This window comes from Fringilla coelebs (assembly GCF_963513975.1).
Source record: "Fringilla coelebs genome assembly, chromosome: 3".
Taxonomy (NCBI): domain Eukaryota; kingdom Metazoa; phylum Chordata; class Aves; order Passeriformes; family Fringillidae; genus Fringilla; species Fringilla coelebs.
In genome coordinates, this window is record NC_140030.1 from 48,715,999 (window position 1) to 48,743,986 (window position 27,988).

At 37.5% G+C, this 27,988-nt stretch overlaps 1 protein-coding gene across 1 annotated transcript in view; it reads right to left on the reverse strand.

The window, feature by feature from the left end:
• The window catches only part of FRK (fyn related Src family tyrosine kinase), a gene marked incomplete at both ends in the record, with an annotated part of 46,888 nt that extends 21,819 nt beyond the window's left edge, over positions 1–25,069 (reverse strand). The window contains 2 exons of the mRNA XM_084202624.1: positions 2,487–2,608; positions 24,639–25,069. Coding sequence (XP_084058750.1) covers positions 2,487–2,608; positions 24,639–25,069 — 553 coding nt within the window. The remainder of the gene's footprint in view (positions 1–2,486; positions 2,609–24,638) is intronic.
• Positions 25,070–27,988: the final 2,919 nt, after the last annotated feature.

Here is a 27,988-nt window from a genome sequence, read left to right on the forward strand (position 1 = left end):
ATTGTTTGCTTTAGAATGCATTGGCTTTCCAAGAAGTAGACAGGTAAGTAATGAGACTATGGACATAAAACATAAGACCATGATGTATGCTATCAGGTTGGAAGCAAAATACAAACAGATGTCATTCAACTAAGCTGATTCAGTAAGCAGCAAATAATATTTAGCTCTTTGGGATGAAGTTACATGTTAAGGATAAATTATGTTCAACTCTGGGAAGCTGCTAAAGAATACATCAGCACTGGGAAATGATGCCACCAGTAGGGTCTACAGATTGCTTCAGTTTATGCTTTTTCTTTAACTAAAAGAGCACAAATGTTTAATAAATCTGAGATGATACATTCATGCATACATTTTCAGAGGACAACCCATGTTTGGGCATGAAGGAGAGCTGGCTCTTGCAGCTGGAGCCTTGCCTCTGTGTATATTACATTCTTTAGTGCCACTCTTACCTTCCTTAATCAAACAAACCAGCATGAAACAAACCCATACTGTTGGTTTCATATCTTGCTCTTATCATTCATCATCAAATCTCCTCTTCTCAAATAAGCTTATAAAAACTGTTTAAAAAAAATGTCTACCACAAGTTTTCATAATTGAATCAAATATACTAGATCAGATGGAATAAATCTTCTATCCAAAATTTGTAATGAAAAACCTAAACAGCAGCATCAAAGGGTGATTTTATACCACTACAAATGCTGGCCTAATATTTATTTACATTCTCTTGGATTTTTCTCTAGTTTACCTAAGATACTTTCCTGCTGGAGAAGTGGTTAGGATGCAGGATAAATAATTAATATTTTAAATGATTCCAAAAAGGAGAGAGAATAACAAAAAGAATTTGCATTTTCACACCCAGGTGCACAAACTAAAGATTTTTCACTGATTTTTGGTAATGTGCCATGTATTTACATGCCATCATTAAGAAGGTAATACAGGTTTGTCTTTCCTTCCCTGCATAACACCACCCTGTCACCAGTCCAGCCCAGTTCTTGGATGAAATCAGCTCACTGATGAACTTGAAGGAAGCTGAAACCATGTAACACAGCAACAAGTTGGCACATGTAGAGAAAGCATTTTGAAAGGTCTGTGGCTGTAATACAGTCCTTGGACAAAAGTGTGCACACACAAAGAGGCCAGTTCTGTCTCAGCTCAGGGCAGTCTGATTCCTTGCTAAAGGTAGTTTTCCTTTAAGCACTTAATGGCAAGGACCAACTTCCTTGAGGGCAAACTGAAAAGAATGAACTTCCTTCATGGCAAGCACCCTCATGGAAAGGACACACTTCCTTGAGGACAAAACTGTGGAGTAAACTCTCCCAGTACTGTAAATATCCCATTTATTTCAATTAAACACCCCTGTATTTCACATTTCTTTGTCTTGGCGATAAAAAGCATTCCTCACATTACCACAAGACACTGCAGGTACGTACACTTTAGTTATAACTGGGAAAGTGAAACCAAGAATATGTTTCTTCACAACCTTAAGCTGTGTTTCTGTGTATGTTCAGAAGGTAAATGACACATAATCACCCAGGCAAAAGAAGAGTCAATATGAAAGAATCTGGTTATGGACAAAGTGCCTCTCATTGCACTTATATAATTCTGCATGTGACTACTCATGGTTTTTTCACAAACATCAAAAACCTTTCCTGACTCTGGAATTAATATAGGTAGAACATATTAAGAAGTTTGTGTGTATAGCCCTGTTGTCTCAGGACAACACTATACTCGTGACTCATGGTTGTATTACAAGTTTAATGGAAAATATTAACAGAAAAAAACCAATGAACAATCACATTTACTCTCTAAAATGGCAAATATGTACAGCATGAAAAAAAATTATATACTTAAATGTGAGTAAAATTATTAACAAATAAGTGTCCTAATTTGATAATCATTCAGATTCAAATAAAGGACTTAAATAAATTTCAAAATGCATCATCATCATCAATCTCTTTTTTTGCTGATGTTTATAGTAAAATTTTCAATGAAACATTACTGATTCTAAAGCACAGCTTTGAAGACCTTCCTACGATTTTATCCCTGAAAACAAATAAATATAAACCTAAATGTAAGTTCTAACAGAAACCTCCTTTTCTTAAATTGCAGATATCTGTCAACATGCTTTTATTTTTATTTTTGTTTTGTGTACTAATCAGAGCTGTAGTGTACAATTTTAATGCAATTTTTTATGCTTTGGTCATGAAAATACTATCTATATTAAGGCAGCTAGAACACTGGAAGTACTAAACATAAAAAAGTTAATTTCTGTTCTGAGTATATTGATAAACAAAGTCTATAAAATATAAACTCAAATTGCTTTTGCCAAGTTTTGTTTATGTATCTCCTGGGAAAAAAAAAAAAAAACATTATTGTGAATTTAATTTCATTTTCATGCCCACAGTGTATTGCTCTTGAAGATGAAAAAGCCCAGACCACCTGAAAAATTTTTAAAACATTGCTTCAGACAAAAAACGATAATATACCTGAGAGTGAGTATTCGCCTTTTAGACTTTCGCTTTCTCGGATTAGGAAGGCTCCTTCCTTGTTTACAGGGTACAACAGTTGTCTCTCGGCATCTGCTCGTTTGATTGGGCCAAAGAACCATCTGAACAAATAAAAACCATTAATTTTACCACTCAGTGAAACATACCAGGAAGACAGTTTAGCTTTTATAAACATGCTGCATATTTGCTAAGAGATAATCTGTGCTATGTTAATTAAATGTCAATAGTATGGGGGGAAAAAAGCCAACAAGGACTACAGAATAAATTTATTGCTAGAAAACATCGCTGACGCATTTGAGTGAAATCTGGACTTTACTGCTGAAGAAAAGTCTTACTGCTTTCAAGGCAACAAGCATTCAGAAGTGACAGACTGGCCTTGTCCCAGAAAAAATCACCAAGAAAATTTGCCAAGGCTTCAAGGGCAGAAATTGATGCCAAGTCCATTGATGCCACTTGAACTAGGTAGAGGGGTAGGTATTTGCTAACAACCCAACATCTTGAAAGACAAAAGATCTCTCAAACTGCAGAAGGGCTCTCAGATTCCAAGGTGTAAATCACCCTGCTTCACCATTCTAATACCTCAGACACGTTACTGGCAATTTTCAGCTTTGCTGCTTTTGGTGTTACCCTCAAGTTCACTACAAAAATCTCCGCACCTGTGTTCTGTGAAAATCTACTCCAATCTATGGCTTTTAAAACTTTTTTCCTTACTAAACCCTGTTGTTCACAAAGGCTTGGTCAAGCAATAATTTTAATTTGCTCCTCTGAAGATAAGACTTAGCTCTCTTGCTGCTTTATGCTGAGTTTAAATTAAAGATAAATAAGACAGAGATGAGTCAGCATTTTCAGCTGGGGTGGTGTTCAGCTTTCTTCCAGCAAACATGCAAAGCTCTTTCTAAGATTAACTCCACCTCTTATTTGAAGCAAATGATGATAAATAGATATCAGAAAGATGCCATAAGCTCATGGGAGAATTCCTTTTAAATTAATCATAGCTAAAACTATTATACAAACTTCAAATATAAATTAATGCGCCACAAGTAAGTTGCCTATTTGATTTGTAAATTATTAGTGAAAAGTACAGACGGAGTCATCAACAAACTATTTTAGTATCTGCAAGGCTTGTAGTCATCAAGAGGAATGGAGGAAATAAATGAGAAAACTGGGTGATGCCTTAGCTGTTCAAGCATGATGACTGATAAATGGGTTTGTATTAACAAAGAGGAAATAAAAAGAGGCAAATACAGACAGCACTAATCCATGCTGAATATGCTTTATTAAGAAAAGAAAATTAAAGACAGATTTTTCCAGACCATATTCCTGTCCACTGAGTTGAAGATGATTTGGATAAAATAGGTCTTGATACATATTTGGCAAGCAAAGTGATCTCACTAGAAAGCTGTAATGTGTTAGAAGTAATTTTAATTAGTTAAATGTGTTCATTAATTCAACTAATTAATTTAATTAATTCATTCATTAGACTGCAGAAAACTAAGTAATCAATAAATGTTCAAATCCTTGACTAAGATTCTTGTCAAACGAAGGAGAGTACAAGTTCAACTGTATTCAAGGCACAAAGAAAATCTGTCTGCCCTAAAATCTAAATTAGAATCTTTCTGAAATTTCTAAATACACCTGCTCTGAGATTAACATCTGAAATCTAACAAACTATATGAGCCAAAAAAAATTAATATTTGTCCCCTTGAAGTATTAGCTATCACTCAATCATGTCCAAAGTGACTAATCCTCATTAGAGTGTATAAGAAGGTGTTTAATTTTTTCTCTTCTTTCTTCTTGGGTTACAAGGATAGTACCTTTTCAAAAGAATTTAATTTTGTACCAAACCTAAAAGAGCTTCCAGTGCATTGTTAGCAAGACTGGATTTGATAGCCATAGTCAAAATATAGTCTTTGTGTGACTCAACATTTGAATATACACTGTTAGTAATTCAAACTTCTAAAGCTGAAAACTTGAGCAGTAATACAATCAATGCAACTAAAGGAAACTGTTGGTTTATTTTGAATATAAAAATTAATATACTATTATCCTGTGTATGTAAAACCATGTTTACAATATAAACAATGATTTGGGAAAATAATATGCACATAAGTGCATCACATTTATCATAAGTATCTGCTTCTTTGATTTCAAAACATTTCAGCTTATATGCTTATTTTTATTAGGCTGGAAAAACTTCACTTGAATCAATATGAAATTACCATTAAAGGTTACATAGAGGATAAATAATATGTAGGTTCTGACTCCAGATAAGCCTAGCAGTTAAAAAGATCCTAACTTGCAAAATAATATAATTAGAGCAACAGTATTAGAGGCGGTAAGTGTAACTGAAGCAATTATTATGGAGCATGAAAAGTGGATACATATTGTGTATTACCTCATTTGCCTGACTTTATATGATCTGATTAAAATGTTTCAGAAAAATACAGGGAAAATTACTTTTAATAGCACTTGAATATTTGATTCTTAGTTCAAAGCCATTTGGTTTGCAATAATAATTATACAGTACCAAAAGTAATACTGAATGTGAAAAAAACCCAATATCTTAACTTCAAAGCAAATAATTTAATTTGTTATTCACTGTTTTTTTTTTTAACTAAAGCACATCTGAATTTCAAGTACTATTTTCAGTGTAATGGAAGTTTAAATTCCTTTTATAAAGCGTGAAGAGCTTATTTCGATTTCCAGCAATTGAACTTCTGCTTCAAAAGGCTTAATATTTTACTTCATCCAAAAGTGTGTATCTTAGAGGGAAAAGCGCTCTAAAAAGTAATAATGAATCAAAGTAATTGCTCACCACGAGATATTGCTCTGCAGGATAGGAAGGTCAGACCAAAACAACATCCAATCCTCAGTAAATCTATTCATGTTTTATAGCTCAAAGACAGATGAAAGTTTTAGAACACTTGGAAAACAAGAACTAAACATGAAGCACTATCCACTGAGCTAGTTAAGTAACTTCTCTGACTTCAGTGCAGTGTATTGGCACCAGACAGTCCAGGAGAAGTTTGAATTAGCAATTCTTACACAGTATCAGCCTGAACTTCAGCTCACAGACTTTGGGTCACGACTATCGGCACTGGATCAGTAGATTACCAGGTATGGCGCAAAAGAGTGCATTCAGAATTGAGCACAATTTTCCATTTCTAGCAGGAGCTGTCTGGCTAGCACAGCAATAGTGCTCTTCTGTCAGCAAGACCCAGGAAGATGCTTTCTTGGCCAACACTACATCCAACAACCCAACTCCCTTTTAAGTGTAGGATGCCAGATCTGGTTTTGGGGGATTGTTTCTAGCAGCTTCCTCTAAATCTCTTGCTAACATCATCATTCATCACTATCAGGAATATGTTCATTAAAAATTCCAGGGTACTTCCAGGTCATTTTGGCCACCACATATGTCTCTGTCCCTCTGGGAGCCTCTGGCAGACACCAGGGCAGCAGCCCCGACACAGCCAACTGCGGGGAGACACTCTCTGTGCCCCGAAGGTGCTGAGGGCGGCCAGGCTGGTCACCTTCGCGGCAGGAGAGACACCAGAGACATTGGTGGAAGAAAGGGGCTGACTCTTAGCAGGGGTTAATCCAAGGTTTCATTCAGGAGCCAGGGGAGATCCTGCACCTTAGGGGGCCACCTGCTGAGAGCCCTGGGAGTGATGCCAAGGTTACTTCTGAAGGAGGTGGAAATCAAAAGTACATAACATTTTACTAACCAATAAATGATCCTAAAGGATGGGTACTGGGGGATAGACATTTAGGACAGCATATAGGGCAAGTCTCAGGGGGCTGACCCCTGGCCTCTGGCTAATCCCTCGACATCTTGGACCGAAGCTTCTAGATGGAGGGGATGGGATGCTGAGTGATTGACAGAGAGCCAGGGTGGGGATTTGGGGATGATCTCACCACAGGAGAGGGATTACATAGGTAAAGGGAAGGGGTTACAATCTGGGATAAACTATTTGGGAAAAATACGGGGATACAAAAACCAAACTACTTCAAAGTATTACAAAGTATAAAAACACTACAACACAGATATAGGATGACTATGGAGCCAGAAAACATGACCTTCGTATAGGTCCATAACAAACACGGTCCTCACTTGTTGCAGATGATGCTCAATACTGGAATACCAGTGAGATTTTTTGTGGTTATTGTGAGCACAGTAATCACCTTTGTTTTGGCCATCAGTTCCACTAGCATGTTTATCATCACCATGTCACATCACGGGTCATAGCAGGTTTTGACATGGCATGTTCCCTGTCTGTGACAGTATCACTGCTGAGACCTCTAAAGACTTTCTTCCAGCAAAGGAAATCATCATCTAGCTGAATACTGGTGTTTATACTTGGAGGGCAATTTTTTTAAGAAACAGAGATCACATCACCTTACACTCATTCCTGCCTACCTATTCAGCCCAGTTTGAGTTAAAATGGAGTCATGAGCTCAAGGGAAGTTGCTTGTGCTACCTGACTCCACCACTCCTTTCCTGAGAAGCTTTCTGTCCTCCATGGTGCAATGCACTGCTGATCTCCACCTAAATTTCAAAGCCCCATTTACCTGCCTTTGCTTTCTGTCCCCTTGTGCTTTGCTACATAAAAATCTGCTAAAATAAAAGTAGTCACTCCTACTTCTACACTTCTTATAGAAGGAAAATATGGCAGGAACTTTCAAGCTGGACAGTAGTAGAGAAGAAGAGTAACATGGGCGAAGATGTGAAGCAAAGAAAAATGTGGAGGCAAAGTTGTCCAATGCTATATCACTGGCAAGATTTCCAGTGCCTCGAAACATGCCTAGAAAAGGACAAAAGACCCAGTGGAAAAAAACAAAACCCACAAATATCCCTATAACAAAAATAAAGAGTATGCAAATGAGTTTTCTTCCTTCTCATTAATGCAAATCTGATCAAATCTGTGCAATGCACTTCTCTGAGATAGAGACTAAAGATTTTACAGATCCCAACTAATCTGGGAACTATGGGCTTTTTCTGTCCTGAAACTAACTCTGTCCAATACCCAGAACTAATTCCTTCCCAAAAAAAAGGATTCCCAGTCATGCTCCAGATGCAAATGCTCTCAGGGGAAATATTTTTTTTTGGCAGCCCGCCATTTCTTGGACACCCCTTTCACAGACCCCACACCTCCCTACATTCAACGTCTCTTCTTGGTCTCTCCTGAATCCCTAACATGCTAAATCCTGACTCTAACACAAGATGTGTGCCGAGACTCAGCCAAAGCACTCCACTCATGGGCCAAATAAAATATTTCTTTGGACCTGTCACTCCTTGAGTGACGTGGGTGAGATGCTCACAACCAAACTAAACACTGACCCTGAAATAACATCTGCAATCTTTAACTTTGTTGGAAATCCCAGCATATCCCTCAATGCTCTTTTATTATTCCCACCAAAAACCAGCAGAGAAAATGATGCAGAAGTTTTTCACCCATTTTCTTTAAGGCTCACCAGCTTCCCACTTTTATCCTCTACCATTATTTAGATTTCATATGTACAGGAGAAAAGTCAGAATTAACTCTACAATGTCATATCTGAAGTCACTGAATTTCCTTTAATAAGTAGTTGTAGCTGGGATATGGGCAGATTATTTCAGTTTTTCATTCAAGTTGCAGGACACTGGAGATAAGATAAGGCTAAAAGCAGAGGTCTGTGACACACTCCTAATTTTGTTAATATTCAGTTAAAAGCAAAAACCCTGAGGGTTGAGTCAGCAGTAAGGTACAAACACATATAGAAGCTGTGATCATTACAACAGGAATGAAGAGGGAGGAAAGGGGAAAAAAATGCTGTAAATAGCAAGGAGAAACAACAGAATGAAAACCAGCAAACAAGTCACATAACATTTGTTTTCAAAAATGACTGAAGATGTTAAAATAAATAACACAATCCTATCCTGGATCAGCAATTTGTGGCATAAGGCCATCTTGCTTCTCACTTTTCCTAAGTGCTTACAACTGGGACTTACTTTCTCATGTTGGGGTAAGTTTCTTGAGGCTGCTAAATGTCAACAGCTGAGAGGGTTTGTTGAGATTCCTGTAGTTCTCAACCAGAAGTCTCCATTAGGGAACAAATGGTGCTGACAAAAAGGTTAGCTGGCCCTCCAGAAGATTAATTCAAGTGTGTTAACTGTGCCTGTAGTACTAGGCTGAAGAGAATAGATTTCTTTGACTGAGAAAATCAAAGAATTACTGCATTTAGAGCAAAGTTCTTGGGTGAGGACAAAAAACAACCCAGATACTCTCTGTACTGAAACCACATATATTCCAGTTTCTTCTGGAATGAAGAAAGCTTGTGTAAGAGCTAAAACAAATATAGAAAAGCTTCAACAGCATATGAAGTTTACACTTTAAATGCCTCAAAATCTACTGTCATAGAAAGCTGTAACTGCACACTGAAGTACTTCAAAGTTAGGGGTTGACAATATTAATATTGCTTTCATGACATCCTCTCAGCCATTTTCAGAAGATCCACTGTGATACCATCTTTAATTACATGGTCATATCCAGTGCTCCCTACAGTGTTAATATGAATGCTGCTCACTGAATAGTTACCCTCTGTTTTGTTTTGTCATTGCACAGATAGAGTTCATTTACTGTTTTAAACAATTTACATTGTTTAGCATCTGCTCTCCATGCCAGTTACAAAATTACATGAATGGCTTCTTTCCCAGCAGCCTCTATTACAGTGTTCATTACTGTAATATCCAAATGCCTTACAAACATTCATTAAATTCTTTTTGTGGCTCTTTTCCTTGTAATATACTTTCTGCAGTGCAGAAGCAGCCCAGAAAGGGACTAAGGCAATATGAAAATACTGTATTTTCTACTAATTTTGGATGTCCAACTTGAAAAGTCCAGAGCCTGCCTTTCAGGAATTTAACATTTTGCAGTATTCAGTGCTTTATTTGCAGCAATAGGCACTAACTCCTGTGCCACAGAAGACATGGAGAGGTGCATGGAAAGCTAAAGAGACAGAGAAAGAGACAGAGAGATCCTCCAGGGTCTTATTCAATTACCTTCATCATATGACCACCCTGTGACCACTGGCCTTACTCAGCACATGGAAACCTGAACAGGCTTGTGTGCACCACTCTTCTCTGCTGTCATCCATGCAGGACAAAGAAGGTTGCTGAACCAGCTTTTAATCCATGCCAGGTTTGCAGTCTGCTGTGGGTAAAGAATTGTGCAGAAACAGGGGCAGAAGTTTACCAAGGGAGCCACCAGCAAGTCATCTCTATGCTGACAGGAAGGCTCCAAGCACTTTTGGGTTTTCCCAAAATATCAAAAATAGAGAATGCAACCATCAAATTTTAATAATATGTTCAGTTGCTACATATAAAATGCAATATTATTTTCAAGGCCTTGGTTATTTTGAAGCAAAGGTTTTTCAGATAGCAAAAAAGCACACACTTTTAGTGTACCAATCTTCCCTACTAAATATCAAGCCCTTTCTCCAATGTACATGAACAAAAGATTTCTTGTATTGTTCTGAGCCACATTTTTTGCTTCCAGGCAGAGGAAGATGCCTGGTATCAATCCTGGAAAATTCACACCCAATCAGGTAAACCTGTAAAAGTTAAAAGCAACTAAACGAGCTCTTCTGATAGAAAATATTAGGTTGTTTCAATTATAAGACTAATAAAGTAATAGCATTGCTTCAAGAGCTGATTTTTCAAAAAATTAGGAAAATATTACTGCATAAATGAAAGCCTTCCAGATAAAACAAAATTAAGAAAAAAATGTGCTTTATAAATTATGAGATGTGTACATGAAGAAGAGTATGGGAGATGAGTGCAGCCTGCTTCAATTTTTCCCTGTATAGTCTACAGTGAACCTGATGACAGTTTCCAGGGGAAAAAAAAAAACAAAACAAACAAACAAAACAAAAAAAAAACCAAACAAAAACTCCCACAAAACAACAGCAAAACCAAAAAAACCCAAAACATATGAGATAAAACCAACCAAAACCAGAAAAATCTTTAGTCTGGCTAAACCATAAAGATGAACACTTGCCAGCAAGATTCCTTTCAAGAGCATTTTCAAAAGCACAAACCTTCCCATAAACAGCCTAAGAACCTAAAGAGTGGAAATTCAGGGATTTCTCTAGGGCTTGCAGACTTTAATTGGGCAGATTCCAGAAAACCTAAGATTGGTTTTCAGACAGAGGCCTTCCTCCTTATTTCTTTCTACAAGCATGCCTGGGATCATTTTTAATTCTCTCTGTTCCTCACTGTCATTTACTATCAGATACCAAAGGGTACATGGAAGGACAAAATTTAAGAGGAAGGAATTTAAAGCAAATGGTAAGGGAAGTTATAGGACATTACAGGAGGAAGGGAGAAAACAGGACAGGAGAAATTCAAAGCTGAGAGGACCATAAAATTAGCAAGTAGATGGACTGAGAGAAGAAAGTCAGAGTTAGCAGGCAATGAGAAAAGAAAGACAAAGCTGAGGACTGCTTCAGTGCCCAAGGGCTATAGCCTGCTGCTGAGCTGCTGTACTGTTCAGCAAACGCTGGTTTTCATCTTACCCTGCTCCCACAGGGAGCCTGGCCTTTGGCAGCCATTTCAGTCCTTCTTGGGAAAAGAATTTTACAGAACATCTCTTGAAACAATTTCACAGACTAACTCTCACTGTGACGATTGCTCTACGCAGATCTTTTCTCTGTCACTTCCTTAGTTCATCACACCACTCTTTTTTGTACTTGCCAAAAGAGTAATTTGACATTAGTTTTCATCATGTATTTGTTGTCTAGGAGTCATCGCTTTAAACATCATTCACCAAAGTACCATCAGCAAAAAGTGAGTCAGGAGAGGTTGATAAAAAAGATTAATATAACAGAACCTTTCTCTGTCTACATAAGTAAATCATCTGAGATCTTGACACATTGCAGGGAGTACCTGACTTGGAATTAAAATAAAAACACATTTAAACTGTTTATGTACAGTGACTCAGCACAATTCTGATTACTTATTTACCACAATAAGAATCTAATTCCCTCCAAGTAAAACCAGAAATTCAGGTTTTCAGGTGCAGTTATGTCATGCATCACACCTAACCTTTGGCAACTACAATGAATTTGCTTCATATGGAAAGAACTGAGTCATGCATATTGCTCCTGTTGTTGAATAACTTATCACAAACTAAAATGAAGACTATCTTGTGTGCATTGTGTGTGGGACTTGGAGCTTCTGAGTCTTTTCACAGTGGATGGAATACATTTGTTTTTCTTTCCACACAGAAAAACAGAGAACATGTGAATAGCTGTATATAAAATAGTTGTGTAAAAAAAAAGGCTCATTTGTGCACCACATAAGCAGCAGAGATCTATCAAAGCATCAGAGCAACACAAGTTTATGTTTTTAAAAGTCTGTATGTTTGAAAGTGACTGTCTGTCATAACAGGCTCTAAGTTTTGCTGTATTTTCCACACTTTAAAATCAACATTGCGATTTTTCTTTCAATAACAATTACAGTGTGAAATACAGTTTTGGAAAATAACAGATCCCATTTTGCTCTTGGCTTTTGGATAACATTTTCCTAGTGTTCTTGTCAGCAGATATAGCTGACTGGTTGGTGTTTTTCCAGGAACACTAAATTTATGTTAGACTTGAAAGATTTTTATTGGGGAAATGACAGAATATAAGAGGAGATATGAGAAGAGGTATAGAAGCAAAAAGGAAAAAGAATGAAATTATACTTCTCCATCCATTTTATAAACAAAATATTATAGTTTTGATTTGATTTGATTTGATTTGAAAAAGTACTACATTTGAATAATTTTACAATTTAAAGGTCTTTTGTTTCTAGTTTCAAATAGAAGTTCCAATAAAATATAACCATTTTTTTCCTTTTAATTTTGTTCAGAAGTGATTACATTATCTGTACACAAGACAAAACCAAGCAATACTCTTCACATTATTTCAGGGCATATTTTGATTTCATACAAAGCTAAAATGAAGGATTCTTGAGAAACCTCTCTGCTTCTTTCTTCCAGGCAAAAGGAGACAATTTTTCTTTCTCTTGTCCCATTCATGTTTGAAAATTAATCTGTGCACTAGAACTTTCATATTTGAACGTTCTATTCATATTTGAAAATTAATATGTGCACTGGAACACAAGAGATACCTTCATCCATGTAAAAGGGGACCTTTAGCTAAAACAAGACGAAACCTATGTTTCTAATATATTATAGTCACTATCTTGCTGGGATTTACAATGTGCATAGATGCTTAAATACTGTAATATGGAAAACATAGCACTTTAATAAACAGAGGTACTATTTTGGAGACTGGATGTCTCTGAGCCTACCACCAAAATTAATCATTACTTTTGCTATAATTTCTTTGTAGCAAGATGAAGGTTATTGCCAGAAAAAAAGTCTTTATACTTCTAGACTGAAGGAGCAGATTCACCACACTTTCATTCTGTAGTGTCTTTAAAAACAGATGGTTTCAATTTACTAATCACTGACAACTGGACTGTAACACTGATCAGTAGCTTACTCCACACAGTCCCAATGGCTGCAAATGTAAAACTCTCACCTACCCTGGCAGACTGACCTTATGTGTATCTGAGAATACACAAAAGGAGCCCCAGGCTCCACTAAGAAACTGCAGGAGATTACTTTCTCATATGAAGAGGGTACCAGATGTGTCAAAAAGGACTCAGAGCCCCTAAAATCTGTTTTGGTCCAAGAAATATCTTTGTTTTGTGTTACTCCACTGTTTTCAGCATAATAAATAATGAGCTGTGCCTGAAATAAAGGACCCTAAATAGAGCACCCTAAATAAAGGGCCTGTCAGGGCTTCACAGGCTTTTACAGTAAAGCAGCTGTGTGGGATTGTTTAGATGAGGGAAAATTCAATAGTGAGTAAGTTGGATTAAGCCCATCCCAATGGCAGGCATTTCCTCTTCCAGTCTAAAGCAAATTTACTATCTTTCAAACATAAACACCAAGATTACTTGTGCATTAGTCTAAAAATCTGTGACATTTTTTGTGTAAACCTTTCCCGCAAGGACACAACGGGCCATGACCGTACTGTCACCTGTTGTAAGGGATTATGAATAATACTACATTCATTTTTTAGTAGTTGATAATGTCAGCTGACCATGCTGAAAACATGGAAATTTATTTGCTCTGAGCCTGCTGCAGGATGACAAACCATTGCACCTTTGGCCACTCTTGCACTCGGTAATGACTGGAAGTGACTGTTTCTCCTGTAGGAATAGTATTAAAAGGCCAAGGGCATGAGCTGTGTAATTTAGCATAGCTTACCCAATACTGGGTTCACTACACAACAGGAAACAAATCACAATCTGATAGCATTAATTTTTGGAAATATCCATAAATTCATCTCATTTTCTGAGTCCCTGTTTGACTATTGCATAATTAATTTTAACATTTGTATTCATTCTTCACAATATTAGTCATCTGCATGCTGTATTATTTAATCTGCTCTGAAGTTCTTCTATGTGAGAAAACAAACAGTAGGTGAAAGTGATATCATATTGCTTTTTTTGGTGTTTTAGTTACACAAGTCCCATTTAAGAGATTAAAGTTATTTGTCAATGTTTATTCTCTGTTGTAGTCTTGCACCTGAAAAGGGGGTTCCATTGCATTTAAAGCTTGTTCTGAAACAACAACTTGCATTTGAAGTCAATGAAAAGCTACCACTGTCTTTAACATCCATTGCTTTAGGATTTGGGGTGTTAAATACAGCCATATAATCACCTGTTTAAAAAAACCCCAAACTTAAAATAAATTCTTGAGACCCTATTTCTGCTTCATGGAGTCTTTCAAATAGCATTGTAAAATCTTGCATCAATGTTAGTAGTGCCTGTATACATTTGTACTTCCACACTGATATAATATACTGTAAAAGTAGCAATAACTCTGCTGTTCATAACCGAGGAACAAAGTGGAAATCTTGAGGTAGCCTTAATGTTAACACGGTACAGAGAACACAAATAACATGAATTGATTTAACACCATGGGAAACTCAAATAGACAAGAAAATTTTCAATCATGCATTCACTTAAACCATTACAGCTTCCAAACGCCCTCAATTGATTTTCTTGAGAAAATCCTTCCAGAGAAATTATTTTCTTTTCTCACAGAGAAACTCAGTACAGAAATAATACAGAAACTCTGAGAAACAAATAGCCCCTGTGCCTGCCCCAGACACTGGTGGCAGAGCAGATATCTTCATCTATTTTGTGTAGAGCTCTCTTTTGGACATGCTCTTGGGTTCACACCTCAGACTACTGCCAGAAGCCTGGCGGACTTGTGCCCTCTGCCAGGTCATCTTTCAGTGGAGGACAACCAGGACACTCTGTCCCCAGAGGGACTCACAAAGAAACTGTGCAGTCTGACATCCTCAGGTGACCCTAAGCCAAAGGACAGAATGGTTCTTTCATTGGGGGAAAAATTACTTAAATAAAGGGCCTTCCATCTTTCAGACTAACATTTTCAGGGTGACAGATGGGAAGGGTGACACAGCAAAGATACTTTTGACTTCTAAAAATAAAGCTGGAGCACATCAAACTCCACATCAGTTGTGTATTATCAGACAGATTTCTTTTGCAAGAGATTACAACACCATGTAAGATTTATGTCGGCATCACAGGAAGTTTCTGTGTGATTTTTCAAGCATTTTAGCTCTGTAATAACAAGATCTCATTTTCTCTTTTCTTTCCTTGCACATTTTCAGAAAACTAATAATTATCTTATTATTATAATCAAGTTGTTATTCTGGAATAACATCCTGAACCCCCAGGTTTACATCCTTATCAGTTATCTAGTTGGAGTTTGCCTGTCATTTCTGGGTAACTCATCAGCTTGTGTGACTGAGTTTATTTCTGGTTATTGTCTTTGTTAATATTAACTTGTCAGTTTTGCTGCCTGTGTGTTTGTCTCCCTCCCTTTCCTTGTTGGCAAGGTCCTCAGATAATCCTGAAAAAGAAATGTTCCCACACTCCACATGCCCTTCTCTGTCAGTGCAACTGAGCAGCTCCTCCTCATCACCACCACCCTGCTTGTGTGCCCCTCGGGTTTGTCTGTGGGTTCTTGTGTATGGCTCCCTTCACTACACACCCTTAGAGGAGCAAAGACTCCTTCAATATTCCCTTACAAAAACTTCCACTAACTGAAAAGATCAGTAATTTCAAAAGGAAAACTGGGCCTGGTGAGTTCTCAACATTTTTGGAATTTATGGTGCATATTCATCCCCACATGCAAGTCTTAGATCTCTTTTTTTCTCTTCTTCTGCAGTGAGATTTAAAAAGCTGTGTTGGAAAATTTTTATTCTAAAAATACAGGAATAAAAATTTTAATTAAGCTAGAAATATATCTAATTTATTTAGAGAAAGCTAAGGAAAAATTCTTAGTGACATTATAAATTTATAATGTAAAGTATTATGGAGTACTCTGCACAGAAGTAGTGGAATGTCAATTAGTGCAATCCTTTATGAAGCTATCACTTATCACTTAAATCACTGCTTTGTTTTTCCAGTTTTCATTGATTAAGATTAGTGTACCAACATGAAAAAAATAAAGTACATATTTCTATGTGGTTTAAGTGATAGGGAAAAGGAATACTTTTTCATTATCAATATTTTGATCTTCTAAAAAGCTATTTCCAGATGATTTCTAAGCCTGTCTGGAGAACTGAAAACTGCAAAGTTGTACATTTCCATTCTAATTTCCTATAACACTCATGGTTTTCTTTACACAGATATGAATTAAAAACCTGAATGTCAACATTTAAGAAAATTCTGATGAAGGACAAATTTCTTATGTAAAGAAGTTTAATCTCTTATTTTTAGTTTTAACACAAGAAAGGCCTTCAAATATATCCTATATAGTATTGTTTAAAAATAACTGAAAAATTACTTTTCCTCTTACACAGAGTAGTTAATATGTAACAATTTTTTCAAATATCATTCAAAAAATTATATTCTGTCTCTGCTATGCATACCTTGCTTACATAGCTTGAAAAGGAGCAAAACATTTTACTACAGAAAAGCATCTGAGTCTGATGAATCATATTTTCTCTACTGACCTCTTTTAAAATTAAGGTGCAGATAAATTTTGTGTCATCTAAGCTATGCTGCTGGAAAGTCTCTCAGTATCAAAATCTTTGCAATGTCTGATACAGCCTCATGTTGAAACATAATATCTTTAGGTTAATAACAGGACATACTCTGGGTTTAGCATTGCATCTTTGGTAGGAAGCAAAATAATGGATGGATAAGTCTGTGAGGGTAAAGTCATTGATGGCTGCAGCCTGGGTTGACTTAGAGGCATTAGTGTAGACGGGGAAGATAGGCGAGATCTGTAAAGGACAGTCCTGAATGTCACAGGGACCTGTGCAGTGCTACCATTTCCTTTTGTGCCTATTTATTTTCAGCATGTCTTTTCTTTGTGTCACTCATGACTAAGCAATCAACAATCTAGGAAAAAAAAAAGGCCAAACACTCGTCTTGAAATATAAAACTTTCCTCAGAGATGAGAGGGTTTTTATAGCTTGGTCTTTGCCCACCAACAGAAATAAAGAGTTGTGCAGTGTCAACACCTATGGTTTTGCTAAGCAGACTTGACAATAGGTCTGTAATTAGACGTGGCAGTGATGTACCCTTGACTTTGCTTATACAACAGTTCCAGCCCATGGTGAAGTACAAAGGTAAGAGAGCAAAGAAAATAGATGGGCTTGTGCACTTTTCAGAAAATCCTTTCTGAAAGCAATGGGGCTAGAGAGAGCCATTGGTTTGACCTTGTAGGGTATCTCTTATGTTTTTATGTCTAAATCTCTTCAGTACAGATAGGATCTTACACAAAGAAAGTCTTCTATAACCAACAGTGCTTTTCACATAATAATACATCTTCACAGGGATACCTGACCTAGTTTGTTTAAAATGAGCCTAGCTTTAAGATTTCTTAGCCTGGCTGAACTGTTGGTTACTATTTCTCAGTTCTAAACCTGCTCAGAGATCACTCGGCTCTGCACAGCTCTGTATTGTCCTGGGCAGAGAGCAATCAAAGACAGCTATTGAGGAAACATTGTACAATACCTGGAAAATGTTTTTGCCAACTTTACTCAAACATAACTAATCTATGCTAGCATGCACAATGCTTATTCCTACTGAGTCAGAAAAAAAACCCCCACCAAACAGGACTATCAAGTTGTTATGACCAGTATGTGGCCTTTTGTTTTTCTTTTCTCTCTAAAAGGCACTGTAAAGGCCACCAAGCCTTAGGGAAAGCTAACTACCTGTGTTTGCAGGATGTGTTTAAAGGACATTTTTTTGGTGTTCACATGATTCATTGCCATTTTCTTCATAATAGAGTAATGAAAACTAGTAGCTAATGATTATAATAAAAAAATACACTAATTTTGAATAAAGACAAGGTTTCTTGTCTTCAAGACATTTCTTAGAATTTGAATAGATAAAGACATATATATGTAGAAAACCACATTTCCATAAAATGAGTGACCTTAATTAGACAACTTTTCATGAACTGCTCATGTACAATGCCATAACTCTTTCCACTTTTCTGAGCAGAGACACATTTTCTGAACGTGGATATGCACATGGATGTATAAATAGTACTGGAACTTGAAAAAATGTGTCATTTTACAGTTTGGTAAACCATTTACTTCTGTGTTCAGTATAGTCTTTGAATATTTAAAAAATAAGCAGAAATTAAGTCAAAGTTTGATATGTTCTTGAAGACAGCACTGGAATGCTTAACCGTCATTAAAGAAGTTAAATTATTAATTTAATGGTCTTTTTGCAGTATTTCATTGTTTAAATTCAAAAAAGGCACTCTCTAGTCAAAAACATCAAAACCATGATCTAGCTTAGCAATACACACATCATCTCAGATGGCTGAGTTGCATGATCTTAAAAATATCAGTCTTATAAACTTTCTCTATATTGTGTGTGTGTGTACACATGTATGCACACACACAAAAAAAAAACCCCACATGGATAAAGAATATCAATTGAAAGAAAAGATGGAATTTCACACATAGGCTTTTCAATGTTTTATACTAAATGCATATTTTGGTGATAGACACCTTTTCTACCGAAAAATATGTAAGAATGACTTCTGTACTTGGCAGGTTCCAAGAATGTGCAAACAAACTACTAGAACTTTGTGCAGTCATTTAGCAATGAACAATTTTTACAAGTTCATTTCAGTACAAGGGTTAGTGGTGATTCTGGTGGTGTCCTCAGGAGTTTGTACTGTGACAGAATAAGGAGCTATGAGAGCAAGTGAGAGGGAGCACACAGGAACCACAATGGATTACTTTCAGCTTTCTGAGGCAGTCAGTAGAATCCCAGGTTTCTTTTAAAAAAGCCTCTAGACATTTTGACTGTAAATACCACTTTGAAAAATGACCCACATGAACCAACAAAACCCCAAAAGCCTGACTTTGCAGAAAGTCTAAAACAAGTCAGCCCAGTGAAAGCTTTATTGTTCTCATGTAGTCACTGAAATTCAATGTATGAAATAGTTAAAGCTGAGTCAGGTAATAGAAGGTGAAGGAACTATGGAGATTGGAAAAAATAACCTACTAGACACTTCTGCTTTCAGCTGGTTGTTTAAAAAGCTCACTGTGGAATTGACGGGTGAGGTTTCATTGACTAGGTCTGGGGCTCAGTTTCCACCAGCTAGGAAATACCTACGTAAGATATCAGAGATAAATATTTCTGAAACTGAAAAAAGTTAAAAGTAATTGCTATGATCTTCTTTGGCCCAGTCTACAAGGAATTTGTACAGATTTGCTTCCCTCAGCACAGCACCTTTGTTTCAATAATGCTGGCATGAACACATGGAAGGAATGATGGTCAATGGCACGCTGGCCTGTATCAGCAATGATGTGGCCAGCAGGACCAGGGCAGAGATTATCCCTCTGTGCTCAGCACTGGTGAGTCCTGTGTTCAGTTTCAGACTGTCTCATTACAAGAAGGACACTGAAGTACTGGAGTATGTCCAGAGAAGGGCAATGGAGCTGGGGAAGGGTCTGGAGTACAAAGAGGAGGAGCAGCTGAGGGAGCTGAGGTTGTTTAGTCTAATGAATAAAGGTGTCAGGAGTGATCTCATTGCTCTCTGTAACTACCTGGAAGGAGGTTGTTGTGAGATGGGAGTCAGTCTCCTCCAGATAAATGACAAGAAGAGAGGACAAGTTGTGCCAAGAAAGGGGATTTGTTATTTTAAAAAATTTCTTTATGAAAAGGATTGTCAAGCACTGGAACAAGCTTCCTGAGGAACTGGTGGAATCCCCATCCCTGGAAGTGCTTAAAAAAATGTGGATGTAGCTCTTGGGGCCAGTGGCAAACACTGTGGTGCTGGGTTAATGGTTGGACTCCTAGGGGTCTTTTTCAACCTCAGTGATTCTATGATTTTATGATTGTAAACTGTCTTTCAATAAACAGACAACAGGTCCATCACGATGGCAGGCAAGAGCCCCCTCCAAGAACAATCTGTCTTTCCTCTATCAAAACCAGAATTCACATCACTCCAACAGCGAGGTGTTTTCTTTTATTTTTGTTTCATTAAAATTAACTGTAGAGCTGGGTTGTATTTCTCGTCCAGAACAATTTGCACTATGTCATTTTCTTGTTTAGTTTAAACAACTGGCAGTAATAAAACAAGAGCAGGTGAATATGTTACTATGGTTCCTGTTTGTAGTGCAGAATAACAGACACGGAAAAAGAGCATAGAGACAGGAAGGTCACACTCTTTGCCAAGAAGATCTATCTTTTGATTCAGATTTTGGTATTTGTCAAGTTGTTCTTTCTGATCATCCTTTGTTTGATGTGCATATTAAATTATGTGATTCTATCTCCAATAGCATTTTTTGTTTTCCAAGTGTTATATGTCTAAACACAGAAAGAAGAGCATTCCAAATTCATGGGATGCAGCAGATACAACCTCATTCAAACTACCTTAGAAATGAAAAATCTGTCTGGCTCATGGTTTTGACGGCTACCTGTGACACAGAAAGAAGAAAAGCACCAAGTGCTCTCACAGTTGTTAATTTATCATTAGCATAGTTTGTGTCTGCTTTTGGTCAGATATAAAATAATGTTTTCATGGTACCAGATTTATCTCCTCATGAAGAGAAAGTTCCCTATGTGACTATGGTTTGCCAGATTAATGCTTCCACTCCCCAACTGCCTTATCCCCCCTACCGCAGGTGAGACCAGGAGAACACACCTGTCTCCAGAGACACTAAACACAATTCCTTAATGATCCCTCCACCTGACAGGTTGTTTTTGGTGTAAGAAGTACAGCAGGTGCTAGAAGAACTCAGCAATGAGAAGATGCTTTACTGGTAAATATAAAAATGAAAGGCCTTGTTTCCTCAGTCTGTCCAAAACAGACTTCATTGTAGCAGGTGTGCACTTCTTGGATGCATTTCATCTTGTGCAGCACATATTTGGACTGACATGTTGCAGCAGACAGAAGTCAAGCCATGGATTTACCTTTTTTCCCCCTATTCACACAGATTGTTACTAATTTCATCCAAGTCATCCATCTACAAAGAGATCACTTATGCCAAAGGAAGGAAGAAAAATTACATTTTTTTCTTAGCAAGAAGTTGTGCACAAATAAGAAGTGTTTGACTTTTGATATAATTTAGTTCTATTATATAATATAAATATATTAGCAAAATATAAAAAATGCCTGTTAATTGTAGCATACAACTTCTACCAATAACCTTTGGTCAAAGGAGAGCAACACAATAAAGAAATCTCATTCTTTCTCAGTTCTGATAGACAAGGATATATGAAAATTGCCTTTGTTGGGAATAGTGTTTATTTTTTTATCTTTCCCAGATGAGATATTGCAAATCCTTTCTGCCTTTCCCCCAGACATTGACCCAGCTTATCAGCTCTGCCTCAGTCATATCGGACAGTCAGAGACAACCAGGAAGAAAAAATAAGTTATCCAAAGAAGTTTCTTATGTTCCTTCTTGTTTTACTTCATTCTCTTTCTTACCAAGGGGAAAAAAAAAAAAAAAAAAGACATGCCCTTCTCCCTGATAAAAATTCACAGACACTTCAGCAAGGAGACAAACTGGTCTGCTGCAGCACTTGTTGAGAAGAGGCAATGACCCAGCAGTACTCTCTGCCAGCACTGGCAATACAGTGCCAGATGGACTATCTGATCTCTAACTGTCTCTATAAGACAGACCATGTCAATATGTTGATAAAAGAGGGCCAGATAGATTTGCTTGTTAATACTCTTGAAGGTCACAGGAAAAACTGAAATGATAAGCAAAAGAAATGTGACTACTCTGCAAGCAGATCTCAAGCATTTATTGGCTAAACTTATGGAGTGGCCCTGTCATCTCTCACTGTAGAACCTTTCATGTCCCTCTATTCCTTTGTTCCAGTGACTTTACGGAGTAGCCATGCATGCATATGAATACAATTTTTTAAATAGTTTCTATACAAACAAGCTGAAATCAGCAGCTAAGAAATGTGATCAGTCTGGTTTTCTTCCCAAGCTTCCTAAGAGTCACACCATGAATTAAGTCTGTTACTCAGAACAGAATAGCCAGTGTTTCTTTGTCTAATGAGATGGAGATGCACTCCGGAAATAAAATTCCTGTTGTCTCCACAGATGTACAGAAGCTGGCTGGTGCTACAAAATGTGCATTCAATTAAGTCAAAGACTGTTGATTTACTGTGCCTGGCAAACATTGAAAGCATAAAAACACTGCAAATATATGGTAAATGTTCATTTTTGCAGGTGAATACAAGATTGTGAGTCTTCCATTCTTTGTCAGTTCTGTGCTGGGACCATAAATTATCCTGCCACACAGTCCTATGGACCATTGCATCAGAAACTTTGTGTATTTCCACAAATGTCTATATCATGGCCATGAAAAATTCACAAACAGCAAAGGGAATTAAAGCCAAAATAGAGTGATGAGAGAAGATAAACTCAGGTGGGGTAGAGATAATTATTTAAATTTAATAAAAGAGATACTAGAACAACCTTTTTTCTAATTGCAATCTTTAGGGAAAACAAAGAGTGGATCTTTAAACCATCATTACTTTTGTTCTTACTGTTTCACTAGGATAACTGAGGTGTAAATTACACAGTGTGGGTGAAAGGGAATTCTTGGAGAAAAGTATAGCAAGGGATCTTCCAATTTAATACAAGGAAATAAAAATCCTCTTGAGGATGAACAGCTCAACAACTTGAAATGCCTAACAAAGCAAAGAGGTCTAGCTTTATTTTGGCCATGTTTGAGTTGGGATGACTCCTCAAATGTCCTGCAGAGGTCCCTTCTAACCTCAGTTAGTCTATTGTTATATGTGTGTGAGCTGACAGGCTCGTTCATATGTGAAGATCACTAAAGCCAAGTGACTTAGATAAAAATCTAAGACAACATGTTTAAGCCACATTAATCTTGCTGTGAAATAAAAAGCTCATTTGGGAGAAATTACTTCATCTGAGAGCTGGAAAAACTCTCCATTGTTTCCTCTCCAGTGCTCTAAAAATCTATAGAGAAAAAACTTTTCTTGTAATTTAGTCTTTACTATAAAGGGAGAAAGGTATATTAAAAAAAGTAAACAACAATAAAATTGATTCAGTATCAAGTAAAAAAACAGAGGTTACACAACAATGCACTTTGGCAAACTTAACTTTGTATTTGGAGCTCTAGATATAGAAAGATAAGGACATTAGGAGCTGAGATGTTGTATAACTGAGAAAAATTACTTTCAAAGTATTAACAGCATGAAGAAATCTGATGACTTCTAAGAAAACTAGCTCTTGAAAGAGAGCAAAGGCCAAGCTGAGCTAAATTAGAGCCTAACACCATTTATCTAGTGATTCAGAAAATGCCTTCCCTGCAGATTAATTTCTCCAGCTGGAAAAATTTTTTTGAACATGACCATTGAAAATGTTGTCTGCCTGAATACAGAAATAGAAACAGCTGGTCAAACTCTGAAAATTAAGGTCTTCAGGTTAGAGATTAATCTTAGAGTTGCTCTAAAATGCCTCTAGCAAAAATCCTACAGCTGATAAAAGACTAGTATAATCATATCTGAGCCAATTTTCCTAGCCTGTGGCAGTATAGTGGGCAGATCAGGTCAAAGATGATGTTTCAGGTCCAAATGAGATTTAACTGAAAGGCTGCATCACCATCCCTCTAAAGTCAACATTCATTTTGAGACTAATAATGAATGTCGCTTATGGCATTTCTTTACACAGTGATAATTTTTTCCAAAATGTACCTCTGGAACTGCAGCCAGACCTATTTCAGCAAATGTTGACTGACTTCAACACACAGAAGTAACTGTGCAGCCAAGGCTGATTCAGATCTTACTCATCATTACTTGGGGGCCAAGTAACTGATTCTGTGTGATTCCTGATCTATTTCAGAATATTTAATAAGATCTAGCATGCTTTGAAGGGGCAGAAGAAGATGTCATGGATAATTAAACTCTGTGAAAATTTAATAACTTCATCTGCACTCTGCTGTTACATCCACTTTTGCCCTTTGTAGTACTCGCTGCAATTAATTTTGTCCTGAGAGCAGAGATTTGCCTCCAGAGAAGATGCACATAGTCTAGAAGGAACCATTTGAAACTTATCTGCTAGGGACTCACCCGTCATTTAGAAGATGAAAAGGTGTAAAGGTAGCTTGCTTTAACTGATTAGCTGGTAACTTTGCAGCTAGTTAAGCTGAACACTTATTCCGGGCATGGGTCATATATTTCTACTCTCTGGGTATCATCTGAAACACACTTATTCTTGTACAAATAAAAGTAATGAACCACCACAGCAGTAACCAACTTTATCTTCCCAGGTGATTTTTAAACAACTGATTAGTGTATGTCACAGAAGGAAATTATTTAAAACAAAATAAAACCTCTCCACACTCTGCCTTCAATAATTTATTTTCCTGTGACCACGGTGTCTTTTCCTTGCCCGTGCCAACTAGTGCTACCACCTCTAGGACCACCTGAGGTTGTGTGGCAGGGTAATACCCAGCAAGAGAAAAGGCCATGATCTGTCTCAAACCCATTTAACATAACACAGAAGAGTTTCATTTCACACAACGTGGGTTACTCACGGCTCAGCTTCGATGCTCTGGTCAGCAGCTATGTAGTTGGCAGGGATGTAGCCCGTGAGCTTGCGGCCAGGACAGACTGACCCCTCTGGCAGGAGGAGCTTGGCGTACCACCATCCCTCATGGGATGCATTCAGCACCTCCAGCTTATCCCCAGCTCGGAAGCTCAAGTCATCCTCAGTGCGAGCGTCATAATCAAACAATGCCACAAAGTTGCAAATGTTCGCTAGATCCTGGCCAGGCAGTGGAGGTAAAGGTTTCTCTCTTATCTTGCTCTCTAAGTCCTTCTGTCCTGCTTGTAGGTCAGGTTTTATCACAGCAAGGTTGGCGAAGACCTGGCCTCCTTTGTCTTCCTGCTCACCGTTTGTCCCAAAGAATAAGCAGGGAAGGTAAGGCTCCAAACAGGGACAGTGCTTCCGGAAGAAGTTTCCCATCTTGATTCTTTGTCACTTCTGCTTTTCTTTTGCTTTTCCTGGTTGCAAGACCCTTAGACCAATTTTTGCACTATCCACATCTTAGCTTTTTGCAGACTTCTTGTCCCCCTTCTCCTTTGGCATAAAATGAAACAACTCTTGGCACAGCTGGAAGCTCCTCTCTGGGTCCCACGGAGAGCTCATTACAGACGGCTCCCAGTTAGGGAGTGAAACCTAAGCATTCAAGTGCCAGTACACGTATGAAGGGAATTTTTCACTTCCTCTTCAGAAAAAGGAAAGCAACACAACAGCTGTGCTGGGCTGAGTTCTGGGAACAGCAGCAAAGTGCAAGCCTCTTCTGTTACAGCAAAACAATGAAGCCAGAATAAGTGAGGCTTTTCAATTCCTTCTGCTCGGGATGGGTGTTTTCTTATCTCAGATGTGGTCTGGTCATATGATCAGTGGTGAATGTCTGTCTTGGCAATGATTAACCAAACTGACCTGCCTGCTTCCTCAGCAGTCTGATGTGGACAGCTTGAATGAATATTTCCTTTTGTTTCCTGGTTTGTACTGGTTTCAGTTCGCAGCGGGAAGCCTTTGCTCCCTTGAGACTGGCAGACGCCCTCAGCAGGAGTGCACTTGTGGCTCCTGTCCTCACTCACACCCAGGTGCATTCCCTGCCAAGTACCCGCCCTTCAAACAAACCCTATGGCTTTTTAAAATTTTTTTTATTCAGCTGGGATGGGCACTTTTTACAAGGAAAGCCAAATAGATATGGCTTACAGTAATAAAGCAGGATATTTTACGGCATTCCTTATTCTGCATTTTAAGGAAAACCAAAGCACTAGCCAAAAAGCATTTTTCTAGGTGGCTGGCTGATTAAATCAACCCTATATAAAAATAATGGCTGTTTTCCAGTTAGCTTGTAAACAATGACACTGCATTGACCAGTATATTCCCATTTCTAAAGTATCTCTAACCCAGCATACAGACCAAGCATAGGTGTCTGGATAGTGTGTGGCTGTGGCAAAGCAGGCTGGAGGGTTGGCCATCATATCACAGCAGTGCAACCCAAGCTTTGTAACCCCTGGAAATCACCACAGCCTGGGCGACTGATGGGAACAGGAGCAGGAAGCACAGAAGATACAGCGATAGCCTGTCTGCACACAGTAGTGGCATTTCAGTAAGAGACAAACTTACAGATCAAAGTCTATTTATTGAGATCAATCGAAACTCACACACAGACCTATAACTTCCTGGTGATTAAAAAAACTGAGTCCTATATTCTTCTTTTTTTTTTTTTTTTTTTTATTTTTTGGTCAGGAAGCTGACTTCTGTGGTTTCATTTTACTAGAAAGAAAACACCTAAATATCAGAAACCAAAGTTACTTGCTTTCATCATGTCTCTCATTCATTTGAGTGAGGAGACCAGTGGCAGAGGCAGAAGGCTACTGACAAACTAGAGACTGTGGGATGACTAAAAGATATCTCCATTGAAAGTGATAATGTCAGTATCAGGTGCATCTCCACTGAAGAGGAATGGGGAACTGCTTCACACACTTCTGCAATACTGCAAAAGAAATTAAATAAAGGAGGAAGTACCATACACATCAAGTCACTACTAAACCTCATCATCTTTAGGGTCTGATAACAAAAAAGGTATGCTGATTTGGCAGATTATTATAATCTTATTTAATTTCTGAAGCATCACTGGAAATTATTTTTCATCAGTGGTTATTAACCACATAATAGCAAGAACAAAGATATCCAAGAGATATTTGCTTTTCCTTGGTGTGAATAACACTATCCAAAGGAAAGAAAAGCCTATATTGATAAAGAAATTCTTCATAAGTCTTGTTACAAGAATTGATTACATTTACATAACTACTACTAAGTAATCTCAAAATTTTCAGTTTGTATATTTGATTGACTTTTCCTGTAATGGTTTTTGGTTCTGGCAACTTGGGCATTAATTTGAAAAAGCTTTAAAAACTCATTTACTGCCCAGAATAGTTTCATCAGGACAACAAAGCCATTTGCATTATTCAGAATCAAGCCGCACAATGCACAACCATTTTCAGGACCTAGTCCCACTTTTACACTCAGGAACCAATATACAAACACATTAGAAATCACACTGCATTCATTGAGACCACTCAGGTAAGTATTTATAACTGGAGCTACAACAGGGCTTAATCCTACACATAGTTGTGTGTATGACTACCTTATCTCAAAGAGCTCCAGGCATTAAATTAATCTTTTCCCTCAATCTGTGTCCCTGCTTGGCTTTAGAAGACCAGAAAGACTTTTTTTGGAAGTGATCAATAACTATAAATCAGATTCTTTTCATCCTGATCTTCAGGACCAGTTCTATGTATTAACCAAGTAGACTTTAACAAATAGCCATTAAAATCATTAATCAGATTTAAAAGACTTCTCAAAAAGAGATAAGATTGGAGTTGCTGAGAACCACTGAGCGGATTTCCTATCCCATTTGGGACAGGACAGTAAGTGAGCTGTGGTGGCCACACTGCAGCAGCTTCTGCAAGGGTCTTTGTTCCCATCCTAGTGACTTTATTGAGGATTCACTGAATTTCTGAAAATAAAGAAGTTCTTTTAATGGTTAAGAGACTATATAATTTTATTACAGGCAAGAAAAGAAAATTAGCAAGTAATAAAAATGTTCTTACTGATTTTACAGAAAAAAATAAAATCTGATAAATCCCATAATCCTGATTTTCATATTCACAGTTTGGAACAAATGAGGGTAATAACATATATTCAGGGGCTTTTCAATATAAACTGTTGTCCAAATCCTCCTCATTTGAATTACATATAATTTGACAGAAAAATCTTTGCATTACCTATTCTTTGGCTTATTTCTTTTGTCTTGCATCCCACTATATTTTCCGTTTTTCGCAAATCGAGACCAAAGAGTTC